At 51.2% G+C, this 14,433-nt stretch overlaps 1 protein-coding gene across 1 annotated transcript in view; it reads right to left on the bottom strand.

The window, feature by feature from the left end:
* SLCO2A1 (solute carrier organic anion transporter family, member 2A1) overlaps positions 1 to 14,433 on the bottom strand; it is a 91,875-nt gene that overhangs the window by 22,311 nt on the left and 55,131 nt on the right. The window contains exons 4-5 of the mRNA XM_010858282.1: positions 1,236 to 1,463; positions 113 to 211 (exon numbers count right to left, since the gene is read on the bottom strand). Of these exons, the coding sequence (XP_010856584.1) occupies positions 113 to 211; positions 1,236 to 1,463 (327 nt within the window). The remainder of the gene's footprint in view (positions 1 to 112; positions 212 to 1,235; positions 1,464 to 14,433) is intronic.

Genomic DNA, 14,433 nt, shown 5'->3' with positions numbered 1-14,433 from the left:
GGGGAGCGAGGGAGGGAGGAGTGGGAGCGAGGGAGGAGTGGGGAGCGAGGGAGGGAGGAGTGGGAGCGAGGGAGGGAGGAGTGGGAGCGAGGGAGCCCCGGCACACACTCACCTGTGTCCACCCTGCCATAGTCTACAAAGATCTGCAGCATGACCGAGCCCAGCAGGTACCCGAAAGCTGGTCCAAACACGGCGATGGCAAACAGGATGGCTGGAGAGGGGAGAGAGAAAGGCTGCTGAGGGGTGTGAGAGGACTGAGGGGGGCACCCAGGCTCTTTCCCTCACCGAGGGGTTCCCGGGACATTCCCCAGTCTGTCCCCTGGCCCTGACAAGTCCACACCTGTAGCATTTCCCACAGGCAACGCCAGAGCCACTCGAGACCCTGGAAGGTGTGGAACCCAAGCTGCTTCTCCTCTGGCTAGATGCCAGAGCGATCTGCTTGCTGGGAGAGAAGCGGCCTCCTGGGCATTTACAGATGAAGGCCCAGGCGTGGGCTGGGGGCAAGGATCCTTGCAGGTATGATGTGGCAGCCATGGTGGGAGCTTGTGGGCCACAGAGCCTCCGGATGTGGCCTGTCTGGTCTGGGCCCTGAGGATATGCTCAGTGTGGCTTGTTCTAAGGGAAGAATTTGGTCATTTGCTATCTATTTTGGGCTTCCCTGGTGGCTCAGATGGTAAAGTGTCTGTCTGCAATGTAGGAGACCCGGGTTCGATCCCTGGGTCGGGAAGATCTTCTGGAGAAGGAAATGGCAGCCCACTCCAGTACTCTTGCCTGGAAAATCCCATGGATGGAGGAGCCTGGTAGGCTACAGTCCATGAGGTTGCAAAGAGTAGGACATGACTGAGCGATGTCACTTTCACTTTATCTATTTTGCATGTTTTTCTATGAGGCCAACTTGTCCTATGGGTGGCTCAGAAGACACGTGTGCTGGCCGGTGCCTGGTCTGGAAAGCAGTGGTGCTGCTCCTGACCAGTAGCTTGACCCGATACTTGACCACGTACTGCTGGTCAAGGAGCTGCCCTGTTCCTGGCCCGGGACCAAGGGGTCATGCAGATACCCTCGGGGACTCCCATGGCTCCAGCACCCAGAGACCGTGGGCCCTGTCCTTCTGGTGAAAAGCTGCAGCCTGGGCTGGGACTCAAACAAGGTGCCTCAGGTCCCCAGACCTCTGTATGCCTTGGCTGTGCCATGTGAGGACCCGCCCCCAACCCAAGCCCTCTTCAAGCCTGACTCACAGATGTACAGGGGCGAGTTGTTGGGCTCCGAGAAGTCATCCACGTAGGAGATCCCAAATGGCTGGATGGGCACCGTGCCGATGCCTGCCAGTAGCTGGGCGATCACCATCAGGCCCCACATGCTGCTGGTCTCCTTCTGAGAGTCCTGGGGGCTGCTGTGGCACTTGCTGGGGGGCAGGCCCTGCCAGGATTTCTGACAGAGCTCGGTCTGGAGGTGGCTGCTGTTCCCTGCAATGGGAGAGCACACACCCGTCACCGCCACCCTGGTGTCCTGCTGTGGCCTCTAAACCCGGCCTTTCTCCCAGGCCTTCTTGGAGTGGCTCTAGAAACAATGGTGAGAGGACGGGAGAGGTGGACTCCCTGCTCTAAGGGGACCTAGCCCGCATTGGGTGGGAGAGGCATCTTCCTCTTCTGGGGGACCATTCTTTTCCCTGTCTGGGTACTGGCAGGGGGGTGGTGTTAGTAACACGAAGCTTCGGCCCTGGAGGCAAGGCCATCCAGCGGGGAAATGGGGAGCCAAGATCCACATCCAGGCTTGTGGGCCTTCAGCGCCCCTGTGGGCAGCTTCAGGCTCAGGCCCCCAAGATGTGTTTTCTCTTTAGCAAGACAGAAGTCATTCTGTACCCCAGAAGACGGTGTCGCCTCCAGCCTGGAAGGCTCCCAGGGGTCATGACTCCCAGAATTCTCCCTCTTGGATAAGCCACACATTGGGTCACACTAAGGAGCCCTACTGCCAAGGGCATTGAACGTGCTACCCAGTCTGGCCAAGGATCAAGAATTTGGGATGCTAAAGGGATTTTGACACCCTCTGGTTCAAACCTCCTGTTCCAGATAGGGGCTGAGGCTGCACCCACAAGAAGAGCCAGGCTGCACCTACTGTGAGGGCCCCAGAGGCCCATCGTGGCCTGTGGGCACCAGTGCCCATGGCTTTGGGGACCTGGCCAGGCTGGCCTGCTGTTCCCATGCGCTGTTTCCAATTTGGCCCACACTAAACAGACAGCACTGCCAGCTCTCCAAGGCCCTGAGGGCTCCTTTCCACGAGATGCCTTCTTTCCCAGCCTTGAAGAGGCCAATGGAAACCACTAACATCCCTGACCCTGCTCCGTGGGGTTCAGTTTCACTCTCATTTGTCCTTTCAGAGAGGACAGAGCTCCGATCTGGGTGGACCTCAGAGTCCCGTGGAGAGGAACCATGAGGGCTGTGGACAAGATCTGTCCATCCTCCTCGACTCTGCCTGGTGCTGTTGAGCTGAGGGCTGCTCTGGGTGGTGGGGCTGGTGAGGGGTCTGCCCTCCTCATCTCATCTCCCCTCCTCTTCACCAGACACACACGCTTCATCCAGCCAGGCCTCCCCATCTCCCTTCCTCTTCACTGGAGTTTGTGTTGAACACGTGTGAAAACTGCTGGCTTGGGGGTCCCCTCATCAATCAGGGAGGCCTGATCAGTAAAAGCAAAGGAGGCCAAGATGTCATCTGGTCAAGGTCGTCCAGAAGCTCTGGACGCAAGGAAGCTCTGTGCACCCAGCCTAGCGCCCAGCCCCTTTGGCTAGTGTCCTTCCATCCCATCCATTATCCTGCCTTTCAGTGCAGGGTATGGGGTTTGGGTAGAGCGGTCCAACCACAAGGGTAGGTGGGAGACAGACTCTTAGAGGGAGGTAGCTTTGCTGACATGGGAAGGAAGCTATAACATCTTGTAGATTCAAAAACTACCTAGTAGTTTGGAGAAGAACATGATCCCTAATTTATAAAACATATGTGATCTCGTTGAATATGCAGAGAAAAACTGGAAGACCATGGCTGTCCCAGGGTGATGGGATTGTGGCATCTTTGCATGCATGTGTGTTTGCCTCTGTGTACTTTCTAATTTTTCTATAAGGAACACACGATGCTTTTGAAATGAAGCAACAGTGAAAACTTTTCAATTAAAAATATTATTCATAAAAAGCATATAGCCAAATTTTAACAATCGTTCTCACTTCTTATTTCTTGGTTCCAGAGCTGTTGCCCTGGGCCTGCAGAGGTGTGCTTCACACCAGAGCCAAGTTTCTCTGACACCCATCTTCCCCGAGGCCTCTCCTTGGTGGAGTGCTGGGCTCTTCTCTGACTTACATGCTCTCCTGTAGAGACCCAAATTCCAGCACCAGAATTTTAAAACTTCCCCTTACTGCACAAGCAGACACTGCCAAGGCTGTGACGTACTTTGTGTCCCGCCTAGAGGTTACTGGCCCATCTAAGTGGCTGCTTTGGGGCAGAGCTGGCATTTGAACCCATGTGTGCCTGATTCAAAGTCCTTAATGAAATCAAGTCTGAAATGGCAGCTCTGAAAAGATCCAACACAGGTTTTGCAGGGATGGGGGAGGCAGGTCTGGGGTGATTCCTCTGCTCCTCCCTAGTTACATTCAAGCACATGAGCCCTCTGATCTCTGTAGGTGGCTGGGAACCTCCTCCCAGAAAGAGGTATCCTGGGAAGGGCTGGCTGCTGGGAGTTCTGCTGAAATCCGAGACAAAGAGACAAAACGAGCAGAGTATAAAGAGTGAAGAAATTGATTTTGGTGAAATTAGCCAAACACGGAAAGGCAAATACTGTATGATCTCACTATACATGGAATCTAAACTAGTCAAATATATAGAAGCAGGGAGCAGATGGTGGTTGCCAGGGACCAGGTGAAGGAGAAAGGGGAGGCTATGGTGAAGAGTAAGAAGCTTCAGTTCTGTCAGAGAAGTTCTAGAGATCTGCTAGATGGCATAGTGCCTATAGATAACAATACCACACTGTAGACTCAACATTTACTTACAGGGTAGATCTTAAGTGTTCTTAACACACACACGCACACAATAATAATTATTATTATTAAAGGAAATTTGGGGACATGATGGATATGCTTTGACGGTGATGACAATTTCATGGGTGTATACTTAAACTCATTAAGCTTTATATATTAATATGTATAGTACTTTACGTGTCAATCACATCTCAATAAAGGCATTTTTTTTAAAGAAAGAAAAATTGATTTTAGCCCTAAGTAGCTGTGTGATCTTAAGCAAGTCTCTGACCCTCTCTGAGCTTCAATTTCCCTTTAGGCAGAGACCATAATGTGGCTAGATAGGGACAGCTCCTGTGGGTCACTAAAGGGCTAGAAGGCAATAGTTCCAGAAGGGAGCAGGCATGAAAAGTCAGACCCGCTGGTCAGTCAGCATGGCTGACAGATGTGCTGGCCCCCTTGTAGGAAGGCTGGTATGACCCAGCGGTGCTGCAAGGCTTGACTCTCACTTTAGTCTGGAAGCACAAAACTGTGAAATGTTCCTGCTGAGAAGGAGGAAAGCCCTTCACTGCCCTCAGGAACCCTGTCACCAACACTGCCCCATGTCCAGCTCTCAGAACCAGAGGTGTGGTTCTGGCAGACTCATGTCCACCCCCAGGAGGAGGCCCAGCTGGCCATGGACAGGCAAGACCCACAGATGTTGGAATGGCTGGACTGGGGGCCTGGGATCTGGGTCCTAGTCCTGAATCTGACTCCCTACATCTGTGACCTTGACTTTGAAAGACCTCAGAGGATTCCAGGGAAGGGGCCATGCACAGAGGTGGGTGGTTGCTGGTGAGCTCACAGCTCACTCTGGGCCCTCAATTTGGCAGCCACTGGGACACCCCAGCTGATGAGCATTTACACACGGTGGGCTGTGCTAATCTTTAGAAAAAGACCCCACTACCCTTCTCAAGACCATTTGGACAGGTTCAGGAATGCGGCCAGAGCAGGCCGCCTGACCTGGGCCACCTTCTAACCCAACTGGCCAGGTGCAGCTCTGTGGTCACTCAGTCGGCACACACGCCCTGCTCACCTCATTCTGCCAATTTTGAGCTGAAGCATGTCTAAAGGACTGATAAATAAAAAAGCTGCCACCAAGTTCTCAAATGGGCATTTGTTCTTAGAAGATTCAAACAAATTTCAAGTAGATTTTGCATGAGGAAATGAGCAAAGTTTGGAGTTCCCTAAAACCATGGGCTGTTATCACTTGCAAATGTGCTTGGCTAAGCTGCCTGTCCCTGTCCAGGTGTGACAAAAGCTCCCTCTCAGTGTTGTCTTATCAGCTATGGGGTGGCAGGACCAGGCCTCCCTTTTGCACTAGGTGGCAAATGACCACACCGGGAAAGAGGTGCGAATCACTGGCCCCTGCTCCCAGTGCAGCCACTGAAGAACCACACCCAGGCCTGTCAGCTTCCGTGGACGATGCCTGCCTCACTCTTGGCTGTTCAGTTACTTGGTCAAGCGTGACTGGGGGCAGGCACTCTGCTGGGGTGACTGAGACAAGCCCAGGAGCTGCCATTCCAAAGCCTCTGACTGCTGTGGGACACTCATCATCAAAGAAGCAACCACAATATTGTCAAAATATTGGTCAAATAAAAATCCCATTGAAATACCACTTGCCACCCTTTGAAAAACAGAAAACAAATGCTGGGCACTGCTGGTAAGAATGTAAAATAGCGCAGCCACTGTGGCAAATGGTATAGTTCTTTAAAAAGTTAAAAATTGAACTACCATATTATCCAGCATTTACACTTTGGGTAAATAGTATTTTACCCAAATACCACTCTGGGTATTTGCCCAAAAGAAATCAAAGCTGGGACTTAAAGAGATATTTGTACACCAATGTTCATAGCAAGATTATCTGCAATAGCCAAAAGGGGGAAATGATGCAAATGTCCATCAACGGATGAATGGATAAACATAATGTGACACACACATACAGTGGAATAACACTGAGCCTTATACACCTGCTCCATTGCAAATGAATGAACCTTGAAGTCAGGCTCACTGAAATGAGCCTGACACAAAACTACAAATATTGCATGATTCCATTTACATGAGGACCCTAGAATAGATAAATTCATAGAGACAGAAAGCAGAATGGTGGCTGCCAGGCAGGGGCTGGGAGGAGGAGGAAGAGGGAGTTAGTGTTTAAGGAGTACAGTTTCCGTTGGGAAAGATGCAAACGTTCTGGAGATGGATGGTAAGAATGGTTGTACAATAGCATGAAAGTGTTTAATGCCCTGAACTGGACACATTAAAATGGCAAATTTTATGTTATGTATAGTTTACCACAATAAAAAAATACAGCCTGGTATCCACTGAGTTGGGCTCCCAGGTAGCAGTAGCAATAAAGAACCCACCTGCCAATGCAAGAGACGTGGGTTTGATTCCTGGGTTGGGAATATACCCTGGAGGAGGGCACAGCAACCCACTCCGGTATTCTTGCCTGAAGAATCCCAGGGACAGAGGAGCCTGGCAGGCTACAGTCCATGGTCACAAAGAGTCAGACACGACTGGGGCGACTAGCATGCACACTCACATCCACTGAGCTGGAAAGGAAAGTGTACCAGGGAGCATGTGGGGGAGGCGCCAAACCCAGGCTCACTGGGGAGAGGATTTGGGAAGGATTCCTGGAGGACATGGGCTCTGCACTGAGAAGACTCAATAGGAAGAGACAGAAGGGAAGAGTGCAGAGGTTTGGTGGGGTCACTGTGCAAACACAACTACGGTGAGGCCTGGCCAGCCCTGGAGGGCTGCTGTGTCCCGTGAAGGGGCCTGGATTATATCCTAATGAGAACCCAGAGGGTCATGATCATGAAGGGGAGATTAACCAGTGTTCAAGACCCATGTGGAAACAGTGGAATTGACCCAGCCAAGAGCTACTTGGATAGTAAAACAGGTGAGGCTGTGTGCTACGTGAGAGGCAGGCAGGGGTTGCTGGTCCAATCCATGGCTGTGAGCACAGGATTGCTCAGCCCAGGGCGGGTGTACAGCAGACACACAAGGCCAGGCTTGTTGTATGGGAGCAGGAGCCTGAGAAACAAAGGGCCAGAGAAAAAGTGCTTCTTTTAAGAGTTCTTGTTTTTAATTTTACTGATTCTTATTATTCAACTAAAGTCATATTCATTAGAACATTGTTGCTGGCAAAATTATTTTTCTGTGAGCCATTTAACAGTGATCAAAGCTCATAAAAATGTTGACTGGCTTATTAAGCCTTTACATAGCATGTTGCACGGTGCACCAAGGCCACAAAAGTCCTCATGAAATTTCACCTAATGAAGTGTCCAGGAAGCAAAATTCTCTGGGGATCTTTTAACTGTTTTACATTAACTTTTAGAATGTTAGATTACCTGTCAGAAACTGCCTTTATTAAACATGCGCATTTTCAAAAATAATCAATCGGCCCCAGTTAAATCCAAGTCTACCGAGTTCCTCTTGGACCATTCTGCACTCCAAATTGATTCAAGGTCTCCCAACAAACTTTCTTTTCCTTATGCCAGCCCTAAATGGGGCCAGCCCTAAATGGGGCCACCCCACCCTGACCAGGCTCTGACACAGGTGAAAGGGAACGAGAAGTTCCTCCACCTGGGAGCACCACCCTCAGGAAGGGAAGCGGCAGCTGTCTGTCCCGGGGGCAGGGTGCCCTGGACCCAGGTAGAGTAGTGTGTGGTGGTGGGTGAGACCACTGCTTCCTGACTTATTGTGGAAAACGTGTCTGCATCAGAGACAGAATGTGGGCCTTCCAAGAGCCCATGCCTGGGCCTCCCTGCAGTGGGCAGCCATGGCCAGCTCACTCTGGTGAAGACAGTCTTCTAGAAGTTAAAATATTAGGCTCTTCTCTTAAAAAGAAGACGGTGATGGAGTGACAAGACCTCGTATCAAGACCCTTTGGCAGAACTGGGGGGCTCAACTTTCTGCAGCCCACCCCCTTCTCTTCCCTGGAGCGAATTCAGGAGCTCAGCCCATGTGAAGAAGCAAGAGCAGCCTCTCTTCATTTTTGGGGCATTTCAGCAAAGGCCAGGCACCCAGTCTTCTCCACTGACTTACAGAACCTCATTGCCCTCCTCCTCCTCAGACCTGCCCACCGTCAGATCCTGTGATAAGGTCAGAGAAAAGCCCACCAATTCCAGCCACAGTCTCAGGGGCTGCCTGCCTCCAACTTGAGGGGCCTGGGAAAGGGAAGGAGGGAGGTGTGTTCATTAGCTGACTGTCAGTCTATTTCCCATCTTCCCTGAGGCCCACTTCTGGAAGGCTCAAGCTTATCAGAGCACATTCTTCTTCCCACAAGACACCAGAGATCTAGCTGTGCCAGTTATCACAGGGCTGCGAGATGCTAACTAGAAACAGGCCGGGACCTCTCCCCTCCTTCAGCTACCCCCCATACCAGCCCAGCTGCATGCCAGTCAACCCTTTGACTCACCCCACAATTTAAATACACAGAATTTCAGCTCTAATTTCTAAACAGCTCCTCCAGTTTGGAAAGAGGGGACGTAGTAGGGCTACCTTCCTGGAGCAGGACCCACAGAGATGGGCGGATCTGGGCAGACCAAGGTCTGGCCTCTTCACTGTTCAAGGACACACAGTCCAGTGTGGCCAGGCTGAGGTAGTAGGCTATCAAGGGTCTAAATAAGAATCTCTGCACAAAAATCCAGCCCTGGGGCTATGAGAGGATGCCAGAAGGTTTGAGCAACACAGGAAGGCCATGGCAGGAGCGGGCTTTCCTCTGACTAATCTTTCTTGTCATTCTAGTAGAGGAAAGAGAGAATTCTTGCCAGGAAACAGGAGGGCAGCACCTTTAGAGCTACCCATTACCTCCCCACTTAGAAGGGGGCACTGCTGGTGGGTGAGTAGGGCCAAAGGAGAAGGAGGTTAGCAAGACCTCAGAAGCAGCCCATAAGAGTACAACAGAAAAAGGCAGTGGTGCTTCCGGAGAGTTTCCTGGAAGCACACCCAATGTGCCAAGCTTCACTGGACTATCAGTAAGCTCCTGGACCCTCATTCAGAATGTTCCACTCTGAAGGACCTATTTCCTCATGCTCCTAAATTCGGCTACTCAACAGTTCTTCCTGGAACTCTGGCAACACCCACCAGGAGGCCTGGAACAGGCTGTCCAAACTCATGATGGAGATCTCCAAGTCATTTATAAAGTGACCTGTTTGCAGAGCAGAAGTGGCTGGGTTCCTTGTCAATCCATCATGCCCCTGTGACAACACGTGTTCTTTTCCAACTAGACTAAGCCTCCCCTTAGACAACAATTCCTATGGGCATGTGCCTTCTGACTTTCATTTTGGGAATCTAAGAGAAAACATTAAGAGAAAAAAAATTAAGATAAAACATTCTTCTGCACCAGCAGAAATGAACAGAGTTGGGGTTGACAGCCAGAGTCACATGCTTGAGCAGTGCAAGGAATCGTATTTTGAAATCAGACAGACCAGGTTCAAATGAGAATTCTCAGAACCTTAGTCTCTTCATCTCTGAAACAGATATAGATACTAACATCGACTTTGTAATCCTCTTATTCAGATTAAAACTAATAACAGTAACAAAACCTGGGATATGGTGATTACACAATAACATCAATTTTCATTCAAAGTTTCAAGCCAGAAACTTTGAGAAATTCAGACAGATGAGAGAGATGTCAGAACTCTTGAGACAGGCATTGTTGCCCAGGTTTTTAAGACTTGGGAACTGGGTCCAGAAACCAGAAACAAGTAAGATCAGTGCTGGTCACTAGAAATGAATGGATATAATAAAGGAGTTGAGGGCAAGTGGGTTGCTTGCAAGGATTCACATCCATGCAGGGAAAGAGTGAGCTTAGGGGAGTGGAAGAAGAGGGTTCCTTTGCTCTGTTCTCAAGACTGGGTTTCCAAGGCTGAGACTGAGGCTGGACACCCTTTCCCACACAGCTTTTCAGTACTAAAGAGGCCATGGGGAAATGCCTACTTGTACTGAGAAGGCCATAACCAGCGAGGTCGGTGTGAGAGGGCAAGTCCATTATGCACAGGGTGATGCTGCAGACAAGGGGCGTGCCTCCAGCCTGTCACCCCCCTCCTGCACACCCACCTGCTCCTGAGGAACTGCCATCAGACCAGGGAAAGAGGAATTGCCTGGCTCATCTTGCATCAAAACTGTTTCTTAGTGGATAGGAAGGGAAGAAGACACACCTGACGGAACAGGAGGGAGGCTCAGAGCCATTTAATTTTAGTATTCAAAGAGAATGCGTGCTTAATTTGCACACTCCCAATTGGGAGTGAAGCAGAATTTATTGTTCACAGATTTATTAACAGGCTGATGAGGAGCAATTTGAAGGGGAAAAAATGGGATGAGCTGAGCCAACATGAGTTCATCAAGAGCCAGTCATGCCAAACCAACCTCATTTCCTTTGTTAATGGGGCTCCGAGACCGGCAGGAAGCCGTAACACGGTGTTACTTGACTGGAGGAAGCCTTTTAACAAAGCCAGTCATGATATCCTGACTGATATACAGACTAGATGCAGACGCGTGGCTGAGCGTCCTCTGGGGAGAACGTCTCAAAGCGTGCCCGGTGCAGGCACGGACGGGCCAGGGTGACCTGGAAGACAGTGGCTCTCGGGTCCATCGTGCAACTCAGCCCTGGGCACGGCTGAGAACAGCTGACATATTTGTGAATGACATGAATGGCCTGAGGCTGGTATCAGTGGTTAATAAGACAGTCCAAAGGTTGAAAATTCAAAATTAAGACCCAAGGTTATGAGGAGGGGCTCCAAACAAAGGGACTGAATCTAAGGGAGTCCATGGGGGCTGCTATACCCAAGGGTCACAGCCTGGGCAGCTTACAAACAGCGGAATGGTTTCTCACAGTTCTGGACACAGGAAGCCCAAAATCAGGGTGCCGGCATGCTGGGGTTCCGGTGGGAGCTGGACTGCTGACTTTCTCTTGCAATCTCACGGGGCTGAAAGAGCCAGCCAGCTCTCTAGCCTCTTCCACAGAGGCATGGACCCCACCAGGGAGCTCCACCTCCATGAGCTCCCTGCCTCCAAAAACCTGACTGTTCTTGGCTGCTTCCCCCTTTAGATCTCTGAGCCTTACTTACATTCCCTGACGGAGGCCAATCCAAGCTCTGGGTCCTGCAGTCCTTTTGTTCCCTTAGAGAAAGAGCAGGAGCTCCTCCCTGTGTCCCCTGGGGGGTCCTCAGAGGCGGCCTCGATGGTTTCTTCAAACCATAGTGCTTTGCAGGACAGGGGCTGGCACCCTACTTCTGTGGGGCCATCCCCCTGACAGTTTTCCTGGGGTGATCACAGCCTCTGGAATAGTAACCAGTCTTCCTTTCCAGTCTGAGTGTGGACTCTCCTCAGGAAACCACCTCCCTGCCTTGGGTGGGCCCAAGACAGACAGTCCACAACGGGTCCCTGAGAGGCCCTCTTCCCAGAGGAGCCAGGACGCAGGGTGCAGCCTGGCTCACAGGCGTCCCTCCCCTCCCCTCCAGACCCAAGCAGGCCTATACCCCCAGCCTCATTCCTGAGCAAGGGAAGTGATGAACAAGCCTCCAGGGGAGGCAGAGTGACGCTCAGGTCTCTACTGGGGCCTGTACTGGAGACCCAGAAGAACAAGGGTTGTGACTCTGCCACACAACAGAGGCAAGCACTCTCCGGTCAGCTGCTGGGGCTATCTCTCAGAGAGGCCCGTTCTCTGTGGCCCCAGCTCTTTTCCCGGCCATCCCCTGACAGGCAACACAGCAGCCTGGTGTTTTCTGTCGTGTCTCCACACTCATTTCTTGTCCTTCCTATACTGTGTATTGAAAATGTGTTCCACATCAAGTCTCATTAGCTTCGTTGTGCTCATCAGTTCGGGAATATTTTCCTCTCAGTTGACTTAATAACACTCATGTGTTTTGTGACTTTCCCCTCGTTGTTTTCTCTTCCTTTTCAGGTTAAATAGATCCAACTGGCCAGGCTGTGCGACCATACACCCACTTACACCCCGCAACACACATGCTGACATTTATGTAAGTATAGGACCCCAACCCCTGCCAGGCTGCTCCCCCACGTCCATCCCTGTCTGCACCTCCACACCCACAAGACCCCCACCCTCTCCACACCTCTGGTACACACCCACACCCCCCCCCACACACACACATGCACTTCTTCCCTTACACACCCACCTCTTCCACGTACAGCCACCTACCACCACAGAGAACAGCCTCCCTTACACACACTCCCATACACCCCCAAAACACACTCCTTCCCCACCACGTCCCTCTCACCCCACGGCCAGATGCTGCCCCTTGAACAGCCCTGAGCTCAGCATCCCTGAGCAGTTCCCTCAGTGCCAGGACCCTGCGTGGCTCTGGGGTTCAGTGCCATGGGTTCTGCTCCGGGGCTGAGCATCCTCCAGTGAAGGGGCTCAGTCACTCAGGGGCCTGAGGCTCCTGTCCCCAGGCCTTCCCACCACCCTCCTGCCACTTTTGATGAACAAGCACGGGTGAGGAGCTGGCAACTTCACAAATAGGGGACTAGAAAGCAACTCTTCCCTTTCTTTTCTTGACCGCTCCAAAAATACCATCGACTCCCCCGACCCCACAGTTCCCACAGGAAACCCCCTCCCGTGTGCATCCATTGTCTGCGAGGAGCTGACTTCCCTCTGGCCTTGGCTCAGGACCTCTCCCAGGTTACACCTACTCCTCCCAGACACTGGTTTCCGAAGACACTTCTGTCTCCCGGGGGAAATGGTCTCCTGTTGGCCTGTCTCCCACCTATCCCAACTTCTCCACGCATTCCAGAAGTGGTCTTAGAGGCTTTGGCTCGGTGGCTAGTCTTTTCTCTAAAGGCGCCAGGCATATTTCCGGACCCCACTGACATTTAGAAAATCTAAACACTCAAAAACGTCTGCATGGCCTTTTTAGAATTAGCAATTAGTTGTTAAAGGTCTCTGCGATTCCCACAATGGCTCCATCTCTAATTTGTTTTTCCTAAAACACTTTTCATTTCCCATGTCCATTTCTGGAGCAGCTCTGCTCCAAAGGGAAAGAATCAGCAGGCAACACATGATACCAGGTCCAGGGGTCACTGCTGATGAGTAAGAGATTTCACATACCACATCAAGGGCAGGCAAAGAGAAGTGTGCTGAACAGCTACTGTGGGCCAAGCACTTTATCTACACAATTTAATTTTACTTTTGCCCTTAGAACATGCTGAAAAGTGGAGAAATTTATTGTTCCCACTTTACAGATTAAGAAACTGAGGCTCAGAAAGGTGAACAGCAGCTTGCTTGAGGAGACTTAGCACCTACATGGCTTAGCTGGGATTTGAAATTCTCTGTTCTCTCTCCCCATTACCAGGTACCTCCAACTTAAGGGTCTAGGAACGGATCAGAACAGCAGCCTAAGCTTCAGGAAAGAGAAATCCTATGGCCTCACATGTGAAGGTGTGGCAAGGATATGCCCAGGAGGGGCCGTGCTCCAGCTAGAGCAGAGGACGGATGGACGGTGAGGACCAGGGAGAAGCTGCAGTCAGATACCCTAAGGATGCCCAGCCTGTTGGCCGGGAGCTGTCAGACACTCCATAGGAAGCAGGCGCTTCCTCATTTGGAACCCTTGTTTACCCAGCATAATACATGTATTGTCCCCACCACCGCTGGTTATAAAGGCCACCACTGAATAGTTGCTGCATGTGCCAGCCACTGGGCTAAACTTAGAGCACACATCCTTCAGTCCTTGCAGCCGGGCGAGGGAGACTCCATTTTATACAGGGAGGTACTGAGACTTAGCTGCGAAGGAAGTGGCCCAAGGCCATGCTGTTAAGGGGTCTCAAAGCCCAGCTTCGGATGTAGGACTGTCCAGACGCATGTCACCCTTCAGGGTGGTGCATTTAATGAAATTCATTTGTTGTTGATGTCTTGCATAGTTCAAAACTGAAGTTCCCATAGGAATACATTTGAAGAATCATACTTCAAAATTTTCCCATGAAGTGAAACTTTATAAATATTTTTGTTTGCACATATTAGCATAGTACATGCCCTCGCTGCACTGGCACCCACAGCCTCAGCTAGGTCCCACAGTGTGGCTCCTGGGCCAAAGTCCTCCTTAGCCCGAGCCCCTGGCAACATGAAGATGCCCTGAAGGTAGCCCAGCCCTGAGCACTTCCAGCTGCTGCTCTGATCCCAGCCAGCACGAGAGGGACTGTGTCCTATTGTTGCAAATAGAATCGACACAAACAAAAACACAAGGACCTCACTCTCTTGGCCAGCTTTTCCTTCCTGCAGGTTGAGAGGCAAGTCTTGTTCTTTCCTCTCTCCCTAGAGGTGGGCTAAAAGCTGGAGTGTTTGCCTAGGAGCAGGGAGGATGGTGGTGGAAAGGACCCAAGCCACCTGACCATCCCTAACAAGGGGCAGAGGGGTTGCTTTCAGAGCCCCGCC

This window comes from Bison bison, unplaced genomic scaffold (assembly GCF_000754665.1).
Source record: "Bison bison bison isolate TAMUID 2011002044 unplaced genomic scaffold, Bison_UMD1.0 scf7180017864384, whole genome shotgun sequence".
NCBI classification, from domain to species: domain Eukaryota; kingdom Metazoa; phylum Chordata; class Mammalia; order Artiodactyla; family Bovidae; genus Bison; species Bison bison.
Note: the sequence above shows the minus strand (reverse complement) of the source record. Positions and strands in the feature narration are given on the sequence as shown.